The sequence below is a fragment of the Rattus norvegicus genome, chromosome 5 (assembly GCF_036323735.1).
Source record: "Rattus norvegicus strain BN/NHsdMcwi chromosome 5, GRCr8, whole genome shotgun sequence".
Classification (NCBI taxonomy): domain Eukaryota; kingdom Metazoa; phylum Chordata; class Mammalia; order Rodentia; family Muridae; genus Rattus; species Rattus norvegicus.
Window position 1 is genome coordinate 139334452 of NC_086023.1, and position 15440 is coordinate 139349891.

Below are 15440 nucleotides of genomic sequence, written 5' to 3' on the forward strand. Positions count from 1 at the left end.
TGTAGTGTTGTACATCTATAATCCTAGTACTTAGGAGGCTGAGGTAGCAGGAGCACAGTAATTAGAGGCCTGCCTGAGCAGTATAGTGAGATCCAGGTACAGCTGGACTATGGTTGAGACACCTCAAAAAAATGGGGGTGGGTGGGTAAAAGGGTTTCTGTACTGACATATATAGATAATATTTTTGTTGTTGCTACCTAGACAATACAATAACAGCATTTATATTAGTTATTAATACAGATGCCGAGATTATCCCAGCATTCAAGAGGATTATGAATTCTAGAACAGACTGAACTACAGAGTAAGGCTGAATCAAGAAAAACAAAAAGTCTCTGGGAGGATGTTCATAGGCTACACACAGACACCACACTGTTTTATCTATGTGGTTTAAACACCTGCTTGAATATAAAGTGACAGCCTGGAATTAATCCCTCATAGACATTAATGAACTATTATATATTTTCATATAAGAATTTGTTTATGAACATACATTGCCACATGTTTGTAAGAGCCAAAAGCTAGAACTAAACTAAATGGCCTCTTATTCAGCAACAAAAGAAAATGTATATCAGATTCACAGTCACTAAATTTTAGAAATCATAAATGTTTTAAGTTTTCAAATTTTGGAATATTTTCTTATGGATGTAACCCATCTAAGCACACTATTATTGTTTCTTACATACCTAATGCCTATGATCTAAAGGTAATTACTATACAATATTTTAATAGTCTGTACTTTAACTTCAAGATATCATATAATACCAAGTACAGACTTTTCTTGTACCAGCATGTCAGTGACAAAGGTTCTCAGTTTGAATCTTATAATTTCAGATTAGGTATACTTCACTTATATTGATATATTCAGTAATACTGAGGACCCCAGAATAGTTATACTGACTGAAAAATGAATAATAAAAACAGTACTCCTTCAGGATTCCCTCTAAGACTAGAAGGGGAGGGGCTAGAGAAGGCAGTTCCAGTGAAGCAGGTGAGAAGATAGTGCACATTCATTATGTTGATCATAATGGTGCTTTCAGAGGTAGACGTGTACATGTGAGGCCATGTCACAACTCACCAGTGTACAGCTTACTGTATGTCAGTTATGTTAATTGATTTAATATTAAAATAAGAAAAAATAACCTCTAATGGTCTGTATGGTCGATGCAGAAAAAGCAAAAGGTTAGCAGGCGTCATCAGACACTTCTACCATTTCCTGTACTGGTAATGAGCCAATATTTGATAGGAAAGTAACATTTCCCTTCATTGTACTTTGTCATGCCTCAATTATATAAAGCCTTTCCTAAATGTTAGCGAATAAGCAAGGCTGGCTGTCCTTGACCCACCTATAACCAGTTTGAACCCAAATGCCTGTATTTTCAAGTGCCATCTCCTAGCATGCCTGTTGACACACAGTTCATCCGCAGTCTGCCTACATCTCCTGCCTTGTTCTCCTCAGTCCTACACACCTCCAAGCAATGAGTTCAAGATTAGCATGAAATTGGAAGCACAGGACCCCAGGAACACCACGTCCACCTGTATTGCCACAGTAGTTGGACTGACAGGTGCCCGACTCCGTCTGCGCCTTGATGGCAGTGACAACAAGAATGACTTCTGGAGACTGGTTGACTCCTCCGAAATCCAACCAATTGGAAACTGTGAGAAGAATGGCGGTATGCTGCAGCCACCTCTAGGTGAGTAACTAGAGCCTGGTTCTCCCTGGCCAATGGGCTAGATCCAAAAAGTATGCATTACATTATGGAAAAGTCTGGAGCACATACCTACTCTCTCATAGGATAGTTCCCCTGAAAGGCCCACCTAAAATAAAGAGACTTGTCTTTACCTTAGTGTAGGGTGTAAGTCCTCACCCTTTGTAACCTAACAATAGGCCATACTCCTCCCCATCTGTGTCAGTGCTCATTTATCCTGAAAGAGAAAAATGGAAGGGGATTGCTCCATTTAACCTACTTCAAAAAACATGGAGGGAGAGAGGGAGGGAAGGAGGGAGGGAAGGGGGGGGCAGAGATCATGACCGCATAAAGCTCTTATCAACCCCAAAAAACACAAAAGAGAGAATTCACCTGGAGGAAAGGATACTATTTTTTTTCCTTTTTTTGTTGGATATTTTATGTATTTACATTTCAAATGTTATCCCCTTTTCCTACTCTTCCCCCCTACCCCCTGCTTCTATGAAGATCCTCCCACTGCCACCTACCCACTCCCACCTTAACACCCTGGCATTCCCTTACACTGGGGAAACAAGCCTTCATAGGACCAAGGGCTTTTCCTCCTACTGATGCCAGACAATGCCATCCTCTGCTACATATGCAGCTGGAGCTATGATATCTCCATGTGTGCTCTTTGGTTGGTGGTTTAGACCCTGGGAGCTCTGGGGTGTCTGGTTGGTTGATATTTTTGTTCTTTCAATGGGGTTGCAAACCCCTTCAGCTCCTTCAGTCTTTTTCCTAACTCCTCCACTGGGGTCCCTGTGCTCGGTCTGATGGTTGGCTGCAAGCATCCTCATCTGTATCAGTAAGGCTTTGGCAGAGCTTCGCAGGAGACAGCTATCTCAGGCTCCACTCAGCAAGACTTTCTTGGCATCAGCAATAGTGTCTGGGTTTGGTGGTTGCATATGGGATGAATCCCTAGGTGGGGCAGTCTCTGGATGACCTTTCCTTCAGTCCCTGCTTTACTCTTTGTCCCTGTATTTCCTCCTGTGAGTATTTTGTTTCCCCTTCTAAGAAGGATTGAAGCATCCACACTTTGGTCTTCCTTCTTCTTGAGCTTCATGTGGTCTGTGAATTGTTTCTTGGGTATTCTGAGCTTTTGGGCTAATATCCACTTAACTAGTGAGTGCATACCATGTGTGTTCTTTTGTGACTGGGTTACCTCACTCAGGATGATATTTTCTAGTTCCATCCATTTGCCTGCAAATTTCATGAAGTCATTGTTTTTAATAGCTGAATAGTATTAATAGTACTACTCCATTGTATAAATGTACCACGTTTTCTGTGTCCATTCCTCTGTTGAAGGGCATCTGGGTTCTTTCCAGCTTCTGGCTATTATAAATAAGGCTGCTGTGAACATAGTGGAGCATGTGTCCTTGTTATATGTTGGAGCATCTTTTTGGGTATATGCCCAGGAGTGGTCTAGCTGGGTCCTCAGGTAGTGCTATCTCCAGTTTTCTAAGGAACTGTTAGGCTGATTTCCAGAATGGTTGTACCAGTTTGCAATTCCACCAACAATGGAGGAGTATTCCTCTTTCCCCACATCCTTGCCAGCATCTGCTGTCACCTGAGTTATCTCAGGGGTCCAGGTTAATTGAGACCACTGGTCCTCCTACTGGGTTGCCCTCCTCCTTAGCTTCCTCCAGCTTTTCCCTAATTCAACCACAGGGGTCAGCAGCTTCTGTTCGTTGGTTGGGTGCACATATCTGCATCTGACTCTTTCAGCTGCTTGTTGGGTCTTTTGGAGGGAAGTCATGGTAGGTCCTTTTTTGTGAACGTCCCATAGCTTCAGTAATGGTGTCAGGTCTTGGGGCCTCCCCTTGAGCTGGATCACACTTTGTGCCTGTAGCTGGACCTTCTTTTCCTCAGGCTCTTCTTCATTTCCATCTCTGCCGTTCTTTCAGACAGGGAGAATTGTGGGACAGAGCTTTGGCTGTGGGTTAGCAACCCCATCCCTCACTTGATGTCCTGTCTTTCTGCTGGAGGTGGATTCAATAAGTTCCCTCTCCCCATTATAGGGCATTTCATCTAGGGTCTCCTTACAGGAGCTTTCTAGTTTCATGGGGTCACATTTATCAATACTTGATCTTAGAGTGTGTGCCACTGGAGTTCTGTTCAAGAAATTTCTGCCTGTGCCAATGAGTTCAAGGCTCTTCCCCACTTTCTCTTCTATTAGATTCAGTGTATCTGGTTTTCTGTTGAGGTCCTTGATTCACTTGGACTTGAGCTTTGTGCATGGTTACAAATATGGTTCCATTTTCATTTTTCTACATACAGACAGCCAGTTAGACCAGCAACATTCATTAAAGATGTTTTTTTTTTCCATTGTATATTTGTGGCTTCTTTGTCAAAGATCAAGTGTGCATAAATATGTGGTTTTATTTCTGGGTCTTCAATTTTATTCCATTGATCAACCTGTCTGTCTCTGTACCACTGCCATGTAGTTTTTTGTTTGTTTGTTTGTTTTTTGTTCTTTTTTTTTTTATCACTATTGCTCTATGGTGGAGCTTGAGATCAGGGATGGTGATTCCCCCAGCCGTTCTTTTATTGTTAAGAATGTTTTAGGTTGGGGATTTAGCTCAGTGGTAGAGTGCTTGCCTAGAAAGCGCAAGGCCCTGGGTTCGGTCCTCAGCTCCGGGAAAAAAGAAAGAAAAAAAAAAGAATTATTTTAAGAATGTTTTAGCTATTCTTTTTTTTTTTTGTTTTTGTTTTTGTTTTTGTTTTTGTTTTTTGCCTTTCCAGGTGTTTTAATAGGGTTTTATGTCCTCTCCCCCAGTTCTCTCCCAGTTCTTACTTGGCCCTTGGAATTTTCTCTTTAAGGATCCATCTATTCTTTTAGTTAAACTAATAATCATACTTCTCTTTCAGATCACAGTCATTCTTTTTTTTTTCTTAATGGCTGAGAAAATGAGGCCACCTCATGAGTTACTAATACAGTTACTATTGACTGTGGTGGGTTTTCATGAGTGATAAGTTACAGAACATGTTCCGTTCAGGATGCTGAGCTATGTTAACTGCACTCAGGAATATGTATCATTTAAAAGAGTCTAACATTTTCTTCCTTGTGAAAAGAGTTACACTGGAAAATTTCAAGTATGTACAAAAGTAAACAACACAATTGTGTCAGTCTGTCTTCTACCGTTATAATTGACACTGTGTACTCAAGTATCTGAGTATCTGTACTTGATTGTTTCTGTCCTAAAGTACAAATATAGTACCACCTTTTCATGAAACAGTGTCTCTTTTATAGGCAAGACTATTCTTAAAACATAACTGCACCCTATTATCACATGAATAATTAAATTCACTTATTTTTGTTTTTTGAGACAGGGTTTCTCTCTGTGGCCGTGGCTATTCTGGAACTCACTCTGTAGACCAGGCTGGCCTCAAATTCAGAGCTCCACCTGCCTCTGCCTCCTAAGTGCTGGGATTAAAGGCATGAAACAGGCTAGGCTTATTTCTTAATACCATTAAATATTTAGCATTTAGAATTTGCTATTGTCACACCACCTTTACTTTTTCTGTCTTCCCTGGTCTGTTTCTTATTTCACATGTCTTTGATCTCCTCGCCTCTTCTGCTTGTCTTTTCCTCCTTCTCTGCTTAATTCTTCTCTTTCCCTCCTTCTCATTCCACCTCCCCCTCTCATATCCTTCCCTCTCTTTTCATATCCTCTTTATATTTCTTCCTTCTCCTCTCTCCCTCTTCTCCTCTGTCCTTTCTCATCTTGAATTTCCTTGAATAAAGTTGGATGGTATAAAGATAGTATGGTTTTTTGGATTAATTTTTTTTTCTGGGTGACTCTATCACTAACAAGAATTGGGCTGGAGAGATGGCTCAGTGGTTAAGAGCACTGACTGCTCTTCCAGAGGTCCTGAATTCAAATCTCAGCAACCACATGGTGATTCACAACCATCTGTAATGGGACCCGATGCCCTCTTCTGGTGTGTCTGAGGACAGCTACAGTGTACTTATAATAAATAAATAAATGAATAAATAAATAAATAAATAAATAATTCTATCTTTAAAAAAATAATTAAGGTTTATTTATGTGGATTTTTGGACTTGCTTTCTAATTAATTGTGTTTGCAAATATGTAAGTAATGCATTTTAAAGTAAAGCTTATGAAACAAAGTATCAAGAATTCTCTCGGTGTAGTTTTTCCTGTTTGAATAGGTTACCTCTTTAACTTAATTGTCTATTTTTCATTCAAAAAATATAACCATAGACTTTGGATATAATTCAGAGATAGAGCACTTTCATAGTATGTATAATATCCTGGATATAATACCTAATACTGAAAAAGTAATATAAAAGCAAACAAAACATTTAGATAAATATATGTGTGTATACACACATTTACATATATATAACTATTATATGTTAATATGAATATATTTGTGCCAGAAGATTAATTATTAATAGTTATATCAAAGCATGCATACATGTACATATTTGAATGTGTATAATGCATGTGCATTACATGTATGCCTATGAAAGATAGCATACTTTACATACTTGTCTTAGCTTTGTCTTTTTTGTTTACTGGTATGTCCTAAAGATGATTTTACAGTGAAATAGAATTATTCCTACTGCCTTTTCAGGTTGCACAGTGCTATTTTATTGTGCTACTTTTGGACAGCCATTTAGAAGCACCTTGGTAGCAATAGTTGGTAGAATGCTTGTTTTGCATGCATGAATCTCCAGCATTTCAAAACAGTTACAACAAACCAGCAGCAACCAAAGGAAGCTAGTGTGTGAAGTGGGAATGTAACTCAGTGGTAGGTAACTTCTCATTTGCCCATCCTAGGGTATGAAGCCCTAGGGTTCAGTTCTCAACACAACAAAAAAGAAGAAACTCTTTAGTACTGAGAATGTAGCTTAGTTGGTAGAGATTAACTAGCATGTGTGAGACTGAGAACCTTGGGTTCAACCCCAAGAACTAAATAAACTGAGTGTAGTGGTTCATGGTTATAATCCCAGCACGCAGGAAATGGAGGTAAAAGACCAGAAGTTCAAGGTCATCCTTGTCTGTATAATGACTTCAAGGCCACCCTAGAATTCATGAGGGTTTGTCTCAAAACAAATAGAATAGAAACAATTTCAGAGATTACTAAAACTATACACTCAGTGATAATAATGAGTATCTAAATAAAGTCATGAAAATTTCTCTAAAAGCCTATATATCATAAAAAAACAAATCAAACCATTGGCTACTCATACTTAAATATAATTTTGAGTTAAGAAATATCACAAATTAAACTACATTTTCATGATAATATGAAGCTCTGATACCAGCAGAAACCAGAATAAACAGTTTATGCAGGCAGAAACTGTACAAAAAGGAAGAGCACTGGAGATCTAACACAGCTTAGAAAGAAATAGACTCATATAGAGCAGGAGATACTCAAAACGAAGCCGAGACCCAGTGGATTCAGATTTATGCTATTATGTAATAAAGCAGAAGGGTCTGAACTGAGAGTGTGAAGGACTAGAAAAAGAAGAACAATATTGAAAAAGCACTGTTGTGGGAAAGGAGACTTAGTGTTGAAACAGGGAAAAGGGATGCAAAGAGTGGAATTTAAGTCTATGTAGAACCTAAGAGAATAAAAATCAAAAGGCATCCCAGCCTCTTCATCCCTTTTCAAAGAAATCTGTTTTCTGAAGAAACTACATTTCATTTAGGCAACTCAGAAACTAAGTTCTCTGCCAAAATAGAACCTCTGGATTCTATTGGTCTAGGAAAAATAGACACTTTAAAATAATCAGTCAACATCCATAAAAAGGAAGAAAAGCAGATGAGGATAAAACTGCTTCAGTTACTGAAAATCTTGTTGCTAAAACCAATGACTAACCAGAAAGAAACTTACACAGCAACCTAACGAGCTAAACAAGTACAGACAGGTGGAGAAAAACACCTTGACTCACAGTGAAAATCACACTAGAAATGTGTGCTAGAAGATGTGAAATGGAATTGTCCAAACTCAGGAAACACTGATGAGCCAATCAGCTCAATTAAAAATTCAGTTCCAAGATGACCAATGAGACAACAGATCCAAATGAAAATACTATAAGAAAAGTCAAAGAAGTAAAAACATCCAAGATAGACTAGAAAGATAAAATCTCATAGAAAGGACATACTGGAATATAGAACATGGTCCAAAAGATCACCCTGTACAGGTGGGTTTGTTTGACAAACAAAACAGAACAAAATAAAGTTTTTAAAGTAAAAAAAAAAAAAGGACGTAAATCTATGTTTAAGGGGCTACTTTTTACTTCCTGGGAAGTGTACTTCAGATTAGTCAACCCTGAAACATTAAATTCTAAAAAGAAGAGGAAAAAGCAGTGGCAGTCAAGTCTTTTTTGTTTCTTTTTTTAAATTATTTTACTTATTTACATTCCAGTCATTGCCGCCCTCAGTTCCCCCTCCCACAGTTCCTCATCCCATTCCTCCTTCCCCTCGCCTCTAAGAGGGTCTCTCCCCCAACCCCCTAAGGCCTCCCCCTTCCCTGAGCCTCAAGTCTCTTGGGATTAAGTACATCTTCTTCCACTGCAGCCAGACCAGGCAGACCCCTGCTACATATGTGCCCGGGGGCCTGGAACTAACCCTTCTATGCTCCAGGTTGGTGGCTCAGTCTCTTGGAGCTCCCAAGGGTCTGGATTGGATGAGAATATTGGTCTTTCTATGGGGTGAGTCTCCCTTTCAGCTTCTTCAATCCTTCTATTCAACCATAGGGGTCTCCGACTTCAGTCCAATGGTTGGGTGTAAGTATCTGTGTCTGTTTCAGTCTCAGCAGCTGGTGGGGCCTCTCTGAGGACAGCTATGCTAGGCTCCTGTAAGCACATCATAGCATAGTGGTGTCAAGCCTTAATGCCCCTCTCCCTATGAGATGGATCCCAAGTTGGACTTCCTTTCCTTCAGGCTCTTCTCCATTTTTTTCCCCCTGCGGTTCTTTTAGACAAAATCAATTCTGGGTCAGGAATTTTGACTGAATTAGTAAACCTGTCCCTCCATTTCAGGCCCTATCTACTGGAGGTGGACTCTTAAGTACCCTCCCCCCAATGTTGGACATTTTGGCTAGGGTCACCACCAATGAGTCTGTAGACTGTCTCACCTCCCCGGTCTCTGGTACTTTCTAGAGGGTCCTCCCACCTCCCACTCCCCATGGCTGCCTATTTCCATTCATTCTTTTGGTCCTCTGGACTTCTCTCCTGCCCCCCTTTTCCCCTCCTCTCCACTCTTCCACCCAGGTCCCTCTCTCCCTCTGCCTCCCGTGATTATTTCCTTCCCCCTTCTAAGTGGGATTGAACCTTTTTCACTTGGGCATTTCTGCTTGTTACACTTCTTATGGTCTGTAGATTGTATCCTAGGTGTTCTGTATTTTTTGGCTAATAACCACTCATCAGTGAATGCATACATACATTTCTTGTTTGGGTCTGAGTTACCTCATTCAGGATGATATTTTCTAGTTCCATCCATTTGCCTACAAACGTCATGATCTCATTTTAATAGCTGACTAGTATACCATTGTGTAAATGAACCACATTTACTAAAACCAACCTTACTAAAGCTCAAAACACACATTGCACCTCACACAATAATAGTGGGAGATTTCAACACCCCACTCTCATCAATGGACAGATCATGGAAACAGAAATTGAACAGAGATGTAGACAGACTAAGAGAAGTCATGAGCCAAATGGACTTAACGGATATTTATAGAACATTCTATCCTAAAGCAAAAGGATATACCTTCTTCTCAGCTCCTCATGGTACTTTCTCCAAAATCGACCATATAATTGGTCAAAAAACAGGCCTCAACAGGTACAGAAAGATAGAAATAATCCCATGCGTGCTATCAGACCACCACGGCCTAAAACTGGTCTTCAATAACAATCAAGGAAGAATGCCCACATATACTTGGAAATTGAACAATGCTCTACTCAATGATAACCTGGTCAAGGAAGAAATAAAGAGAGAAATTAAAAACTTTTTAGAATTTAATGAAAATGAAGGTACAACATACCCAAACTTATGGGACACAATGAAAGCTGTGCTAAGAGGAAAACTCATAGCGCTGAGTGCCTGCAGAAAGAAACAGGAAAGAGCATATGTCAGCAGCTTGACAGCACACCTAAAAGCTCTAGAACAAAAAGCACATACACCCAGGAGGAGTAGAAGGCAGGAAATAATCAAACTCAGAGCGGAAATCAACCAAGTAGAAACAAAAAGGACCATAGAAAGAATCAACAGAACCAAAAGTTGGTTCTTTGAGAAAATCAACAAGATAGATAAACCCTTAGCCAGACTAACGAGAGGACACAGAGAGTGCGTCCAAATTAACAAAATCAGAAATGAAAAGGGAGACATAACAACAGATTCAGAGGAAATTCAAAAAATCATCAGATCTTACTATAAAAACCTATATTCAACAAAACTTGAAAATCTTCAGGAAATGGACAATTTCCTAGACAGATACCAGGTACCGAAGTTAAATCAGGAACAGATAAATCAGTTAAACAACCCCATAACTCCTAAGGAAATAGAAGCAGTCATTAAAGGTCTCCCAACCAAAAAGAGCCCAGGTCCAGACGGGTTTAGTGCAGAATTCTACCAAACCTTCAGAGAAGACCTCATACCAATATTATCCAAACTATTCCACAAAATTGAAACAGATGGATCACTACCGAATACCTTCTACGAAGCCACAATTACTCTTATACCTAAACCACACAAAGACACAACAAAGAAAGAGAACTTCAGACCAATTTCCCTTATGAATATCGACGCAAAAATACTCAACAAAATTCTGGCAAACCGAATCCAAGAGCACATCAAAACAATCATCCACCATGACCAAGTAGGCTTCATCCCAGGCATGCAGGGATGGTTTAATATACGGAAAACCATCAACGTGATCCATTATATAAACAAACTGAAAGAACAAAACCACATGATCATTTCACTAGATGCTGAGAAAGCATTTGACAAAATTCAACACCCCTTCATGATAAAAGTCCTGGAAAGAATAGGAATTCAAGGCCCATACCTGAACATAGTAAAAGCCATATACAGCAAACCAGTTGCTAACATTAAACTAAATGGAGAGAAACTCGAAGCAATCCCACTAAAATCAGGGACTAGACAAGGCTGCCCACTCTCTCCCTACTTATTCAATATAGTTCTTGAAGTTCTAGCCAGAGCAATCAGACAACAAAAGGAGGTCAAGGGGATACAGATCGGAAAAGAAGAAGTCAAAATATCACTGTTTGCAGATGATATGATAGTATATTTAAGTGATCCCAAAAGTTCCACCAGAGAACTACTAAAGCTGATAAACAACTTCAGCAAAGTGGCTGGGTATAAAATTAACTCAAATAAATCAGTAGCCTTCCTCTACACAAAAGAGAAACAAGCCGAGAAAGAAATTAGGGAAACGACACCCTTCATAATAGACCCAAATAATATAAAGTACCTCGGTGTGACTTTAACCAAGCAAGTAAAAGATCTGTACAATAAGAACTTCAAGACACTGAAGAAGGAAATTGAAGAAGACCTCAGAAGATGGAAAGACCTCCCATGCTCATGGATTGGCAGGATTAATATAGTAAACATGGCCATTTTACCAAAAGCAGTCTACAGATTCAATGCAATCCCCATCAAAATACCAATCCAATTCTTCAAAGAGTTAGACAGAACAATTTGCAAATTCATCTGGAATAACAAAAAACCCAGGATAGCTAAAGCTATCCTCAACAATAAAAGGACTTCAGGGGGAATCACTATCCCTGAACTCAAGCAGTATTACAGAGCAATAGTGATAAAAACTGCATGGTATTGGTACAGAGACAGACAGATAGACCAATGGAATAGAATTGAAGACCCAGAAATGAACCCACACACCTATGGTCACTTGATTTTTGACAAAGGAGCCAAAACCATCCAATGGAAAAAAGATAGCATTTTCAGCAAAAGGTGCTGGTTCAACTGGAGGTCAACATGTAGAAGAATGCAGATCGATCCATCCTTATCACCCTGTACAAAGCTTAAGTCCAAGTGGATCAAGGACCTCCACATCAAACCAGACACACTCAAACTAAGAGAAGAAAAACTAGGGAAGCATCTGGAACACATGGGCACTGGAAAAAATTTCCTGAACAAAACACCAATGGCTTATGCTCTAAGATCAAGAATCGACAAATGGGATCTCATAAAACTGCAAAGCTTCTGTAAGGCAAAGGACACTGTGGTTAGGACAAAATGGCAACCAACAGATTGGGAAAAGATCTTTACCAATCCTACAACAGATAGAGGCCTTATATCCAAAATATACAAAGAACTCAAGAAGTTAGACCGCAGGGAAACAAATAACCCTATTAAAAAATGGGGTTCAGAGCTAAACAAAGAATTCACAGCTGAGGAATGCCGAATGGCTGAGAAACACCTAAAAAAAATGTTCAACATCTTTAGTCATAAGGGAAATGCAAATCAAAACAACCCTGAGATTTCACCTCACACCAGTGAGAATGGCTAAGATCAAAAACTCAGGTGACAGCAGATGCTGGCGAGGATGTGGAGAAAGAGGAACACTCCTCCATTGTTGGTGGGATTGCAGACTGGTACAACCATTCTGGAAATCAGTCTGGAGATTCCTCAGAAAATTGGACATTGAACTGCCTGAGGATCCAGCTATACCTCTCTTGGGCATATACCCAAAAGATGCTTCAACATATAAAAGAGACACGTGCTCCACTATGTTCATCGCAGCCTTATTTATAATAGCCAGAAAATGGAAAGAACCCAGATGCCCTTCAACAGAGGAATGGATACAGAAAATGTGGTACATCTACACAATGGAATATTACTCCACTATCAAAAACAACGAGTTTATGAAATTCGTAGGCAAATGGTTGGAACTGGAAAATATCATCCTGAGTGAGCTAACCCAATCACAGAAAGACATACATGGTATGCACTCATTGATAAGTGGCTATTAGCCCAAATGCTTGAATTACCCTAGATCCCTAGAACAAACGAAACTCAAGACGGATGATCAAAATGGGAATGCTTCACTCCTTCTTTAAATGAGGAAAAAGAATACCCTTGGCAGGGAAGGGAGAGGCAAAGATTAAAACAGAGACTGAAGGAACACCCATTCAGAGCCTGCCCCACATGTGGCCCATACATATACAGCCACCCAATTAGACAAGATGGATGAAGCAAAGAAGTGCAGACCGACAGGAGCCGGATGTAGATCGCTCCTGAGAGACACAGCCAGAATACAGCAAATACAGAGGCGAATGCCAGCAGCAAACCACTGAACTGAGAATAGGTCCCCTATTGAAGGAATCAGAGAAAGAACTGGAAGAGCTTGAAGGGGCTCGAGACCCCATATGTACAACAATGCCAAGCAACCAGAGCTTCCAGGGACTAAGCCACTACCTAAAGACTATACATGGACTGACCCTGGACTCTGACCCCATAGGTAGCAATGAATATCCTAGTAAGAGCACCAGTGGAAGGGGAAGCCCTGGGTCCTGCTAAGACTGAACCCCCAGTGAACTAGTCTATGGGGGGAGGGCGGCAATGGGGGGAGGGTTGGGAGGGGAACACCCATAAGGAAGGGGAGGGGGGAGGGGGATGTTTGCCCGGAAACCGGGAAAGGGAATAACACTTGAAATGTATATAAGAAATACTCAAGTTAATAAAAAAAAAAAAACAATCTGAGTCAGTGCGCACAAGGCAGGCCGTCCGTGCAGGGCTGACTGAGCATTGTGTGGCCACGGATAATTTGCTTTACCTTAACTTTAACCTTGAGTTGTTTCACCCGAAACATCCATTAGTAAGTTTTTGAACATATGGTGTGTCAATTAAATGGAATTACCATTGAACCAGCCTTTAATTTATAACACCCAAGCTCCTTTTCAGTGTAAAACTCAGATCTGTGACTGTAAGAGTATTAAAACAAATTTCCGATTCTCTTGAATTTGGATGGGGAGAGATCCACATCACTTGGGAAGTCGTGGAGTAAGATATTACCTTGTCAACATGTGTATCTTGCCCTTCTACCCCTAAAGATGTTTGCTAGGAGGTAGTAAAATAAAGAACTGTAAGGTATAGGTCTAACAAACATTAGGCAGAGAGAGCTTGGTGGAATGGTGGAGGGAAGATTGGAGGAGATTGGTGCAGGTCAAGGAAACCACAAGAAAACCCACAGAATCCCCTCACATGAGCTCATAGGGACTCACAGAGACTGAACTGCAGAGTCTGACGTAGGCCCTCTGCATAGATGTAGCTTGGCCTTCTTTCAGGACTCCTAATAGTGGTATCAGGGTCTATCTCTGACTCTTGCCTGCTTTTGGAATCCCTTTCTTCCTACTGGGTTGCCTCATCCAGCATTAATATGAGGGGGAAGTACCTAGTCTTATTGCAACTTGACATGCCATGTTTGGTTGATAACCCTGGGAGGCCTACCCTTTTCTGAAGGGAAACAGAAGAGGAGTGGATTGGGCGGCGGGGGGCAGTAGGAATGAGGACAGATGACAGGATCATAGTTTTTGATATTTTTTTCTTCATCAAAGTCCTCCAGAAATTCAGACTGGGTTCTCTCTCTCTCTCTCTCTCTCTCTCTCTCTCTCTCTCTCTCTGTGTGTGTGTGTGTGTGTGTGTGTGTGTGTGTGTGTGGTAACAAGGAACCATATTCAATTAGGAAATTTAGGTTTTATGCCCTCAGTTTCTAATGAATAGTATGTCTGCCAGATATTTCAACTCCATTGCAGTGGGATGTAATACTGTAATAATAAATAAATTATTTTAAAGATAGGGCAAACCATCATGTATAGAAATTGTCCCACTATACTAATGTGATCTTGAACAGCCTACCAGTCTATCTCCGTTTCATCTTCTATAAACTGGTAATAAATCATTTTGTCTTCCTTATGGAATTTTTTGTATGTTTAATGTCATGTGAAGTGGATAATACATTTGGTACACATTGGCTGTTGTGCTGATACCCTTAAATGGCTGAAAGGGTTTTTGCTTTTGTTTGTTTTGTTTTGTTCTTTTACTCCTCAAGTTTCCAATGAGATGGAAGACCCTCAGTGACCTTTCTTTAAAATGGAGTTGAATATTGACAGACACATTGCTCATTAAAAACTCAGGGCATCATAGGAAGAACAACAATATCAACCAACCAGACCCCCCAGAGCTCCCAGGGACTAAACCACCAACCAAAGAGTGCACATGGAGGGACCCATGGCTCCAGCTGCATATGTAACAGAGGATGACCTTGTCGGGCATAAAGGGGAGGAGAGGCCCTTGGTCCTGGGCTCATGCCCCAGTGTAGAGGAATGCTAGGGCGGGGAGAGCACCCTCATGGAAGCAGGGAGAGGGGGATGATTTTCAGAGGGGAAATCAGGAAAGGGGATAACATTTGAAATGTAAATACCTAAAGTATCCAATAAAATGAAAAAAACTCAGGGCGTGAAACCTAAATTTTCTAATTGTGCAGACATCTAATTAAATATGCCTCCATGTTATCTCTTACACACACCAGTCCCAACTTCTGGTGGACTTTGATTTAAAAGAAAAAGAAAAAACTGATCAAGGCAAAAGTAGCAGTCAAAAACCAAGCTCAACCCAGATTAGAGAAAGAAAAAAGGAGGCAAGTATTATATAATTTTATACCCAAGATGGCCAAGAAATTACCTGGTTTTCT

General features: G+C 40.3%; 1 protein-coding gene across 8 annotated transcripts in view; it reads left to right on the forward strand.

Annotated features, from left to right (window-relative positions):
- Positions 1-15440, forward strand: part of Scmh1 (Scm polycomb group protein homolog 1) — a 124767-nt gene that overhangs the window by 58100 nt on the left and 51227 nt on the right. For all 8 annotated transcript variants that reach the window (XM_039110303.2, XM_039110305.2, XM_039110302.2 and 5 more), the window contains one exon: positions 1457-1691. In XM_039110303.2, coding sequence (XP_038966231.1) covers positions 1457-1691 — 235 coding nt within the window. The remainder of the gene's footprint in view (positions 1-1456; positions 1692-15440) is intronic.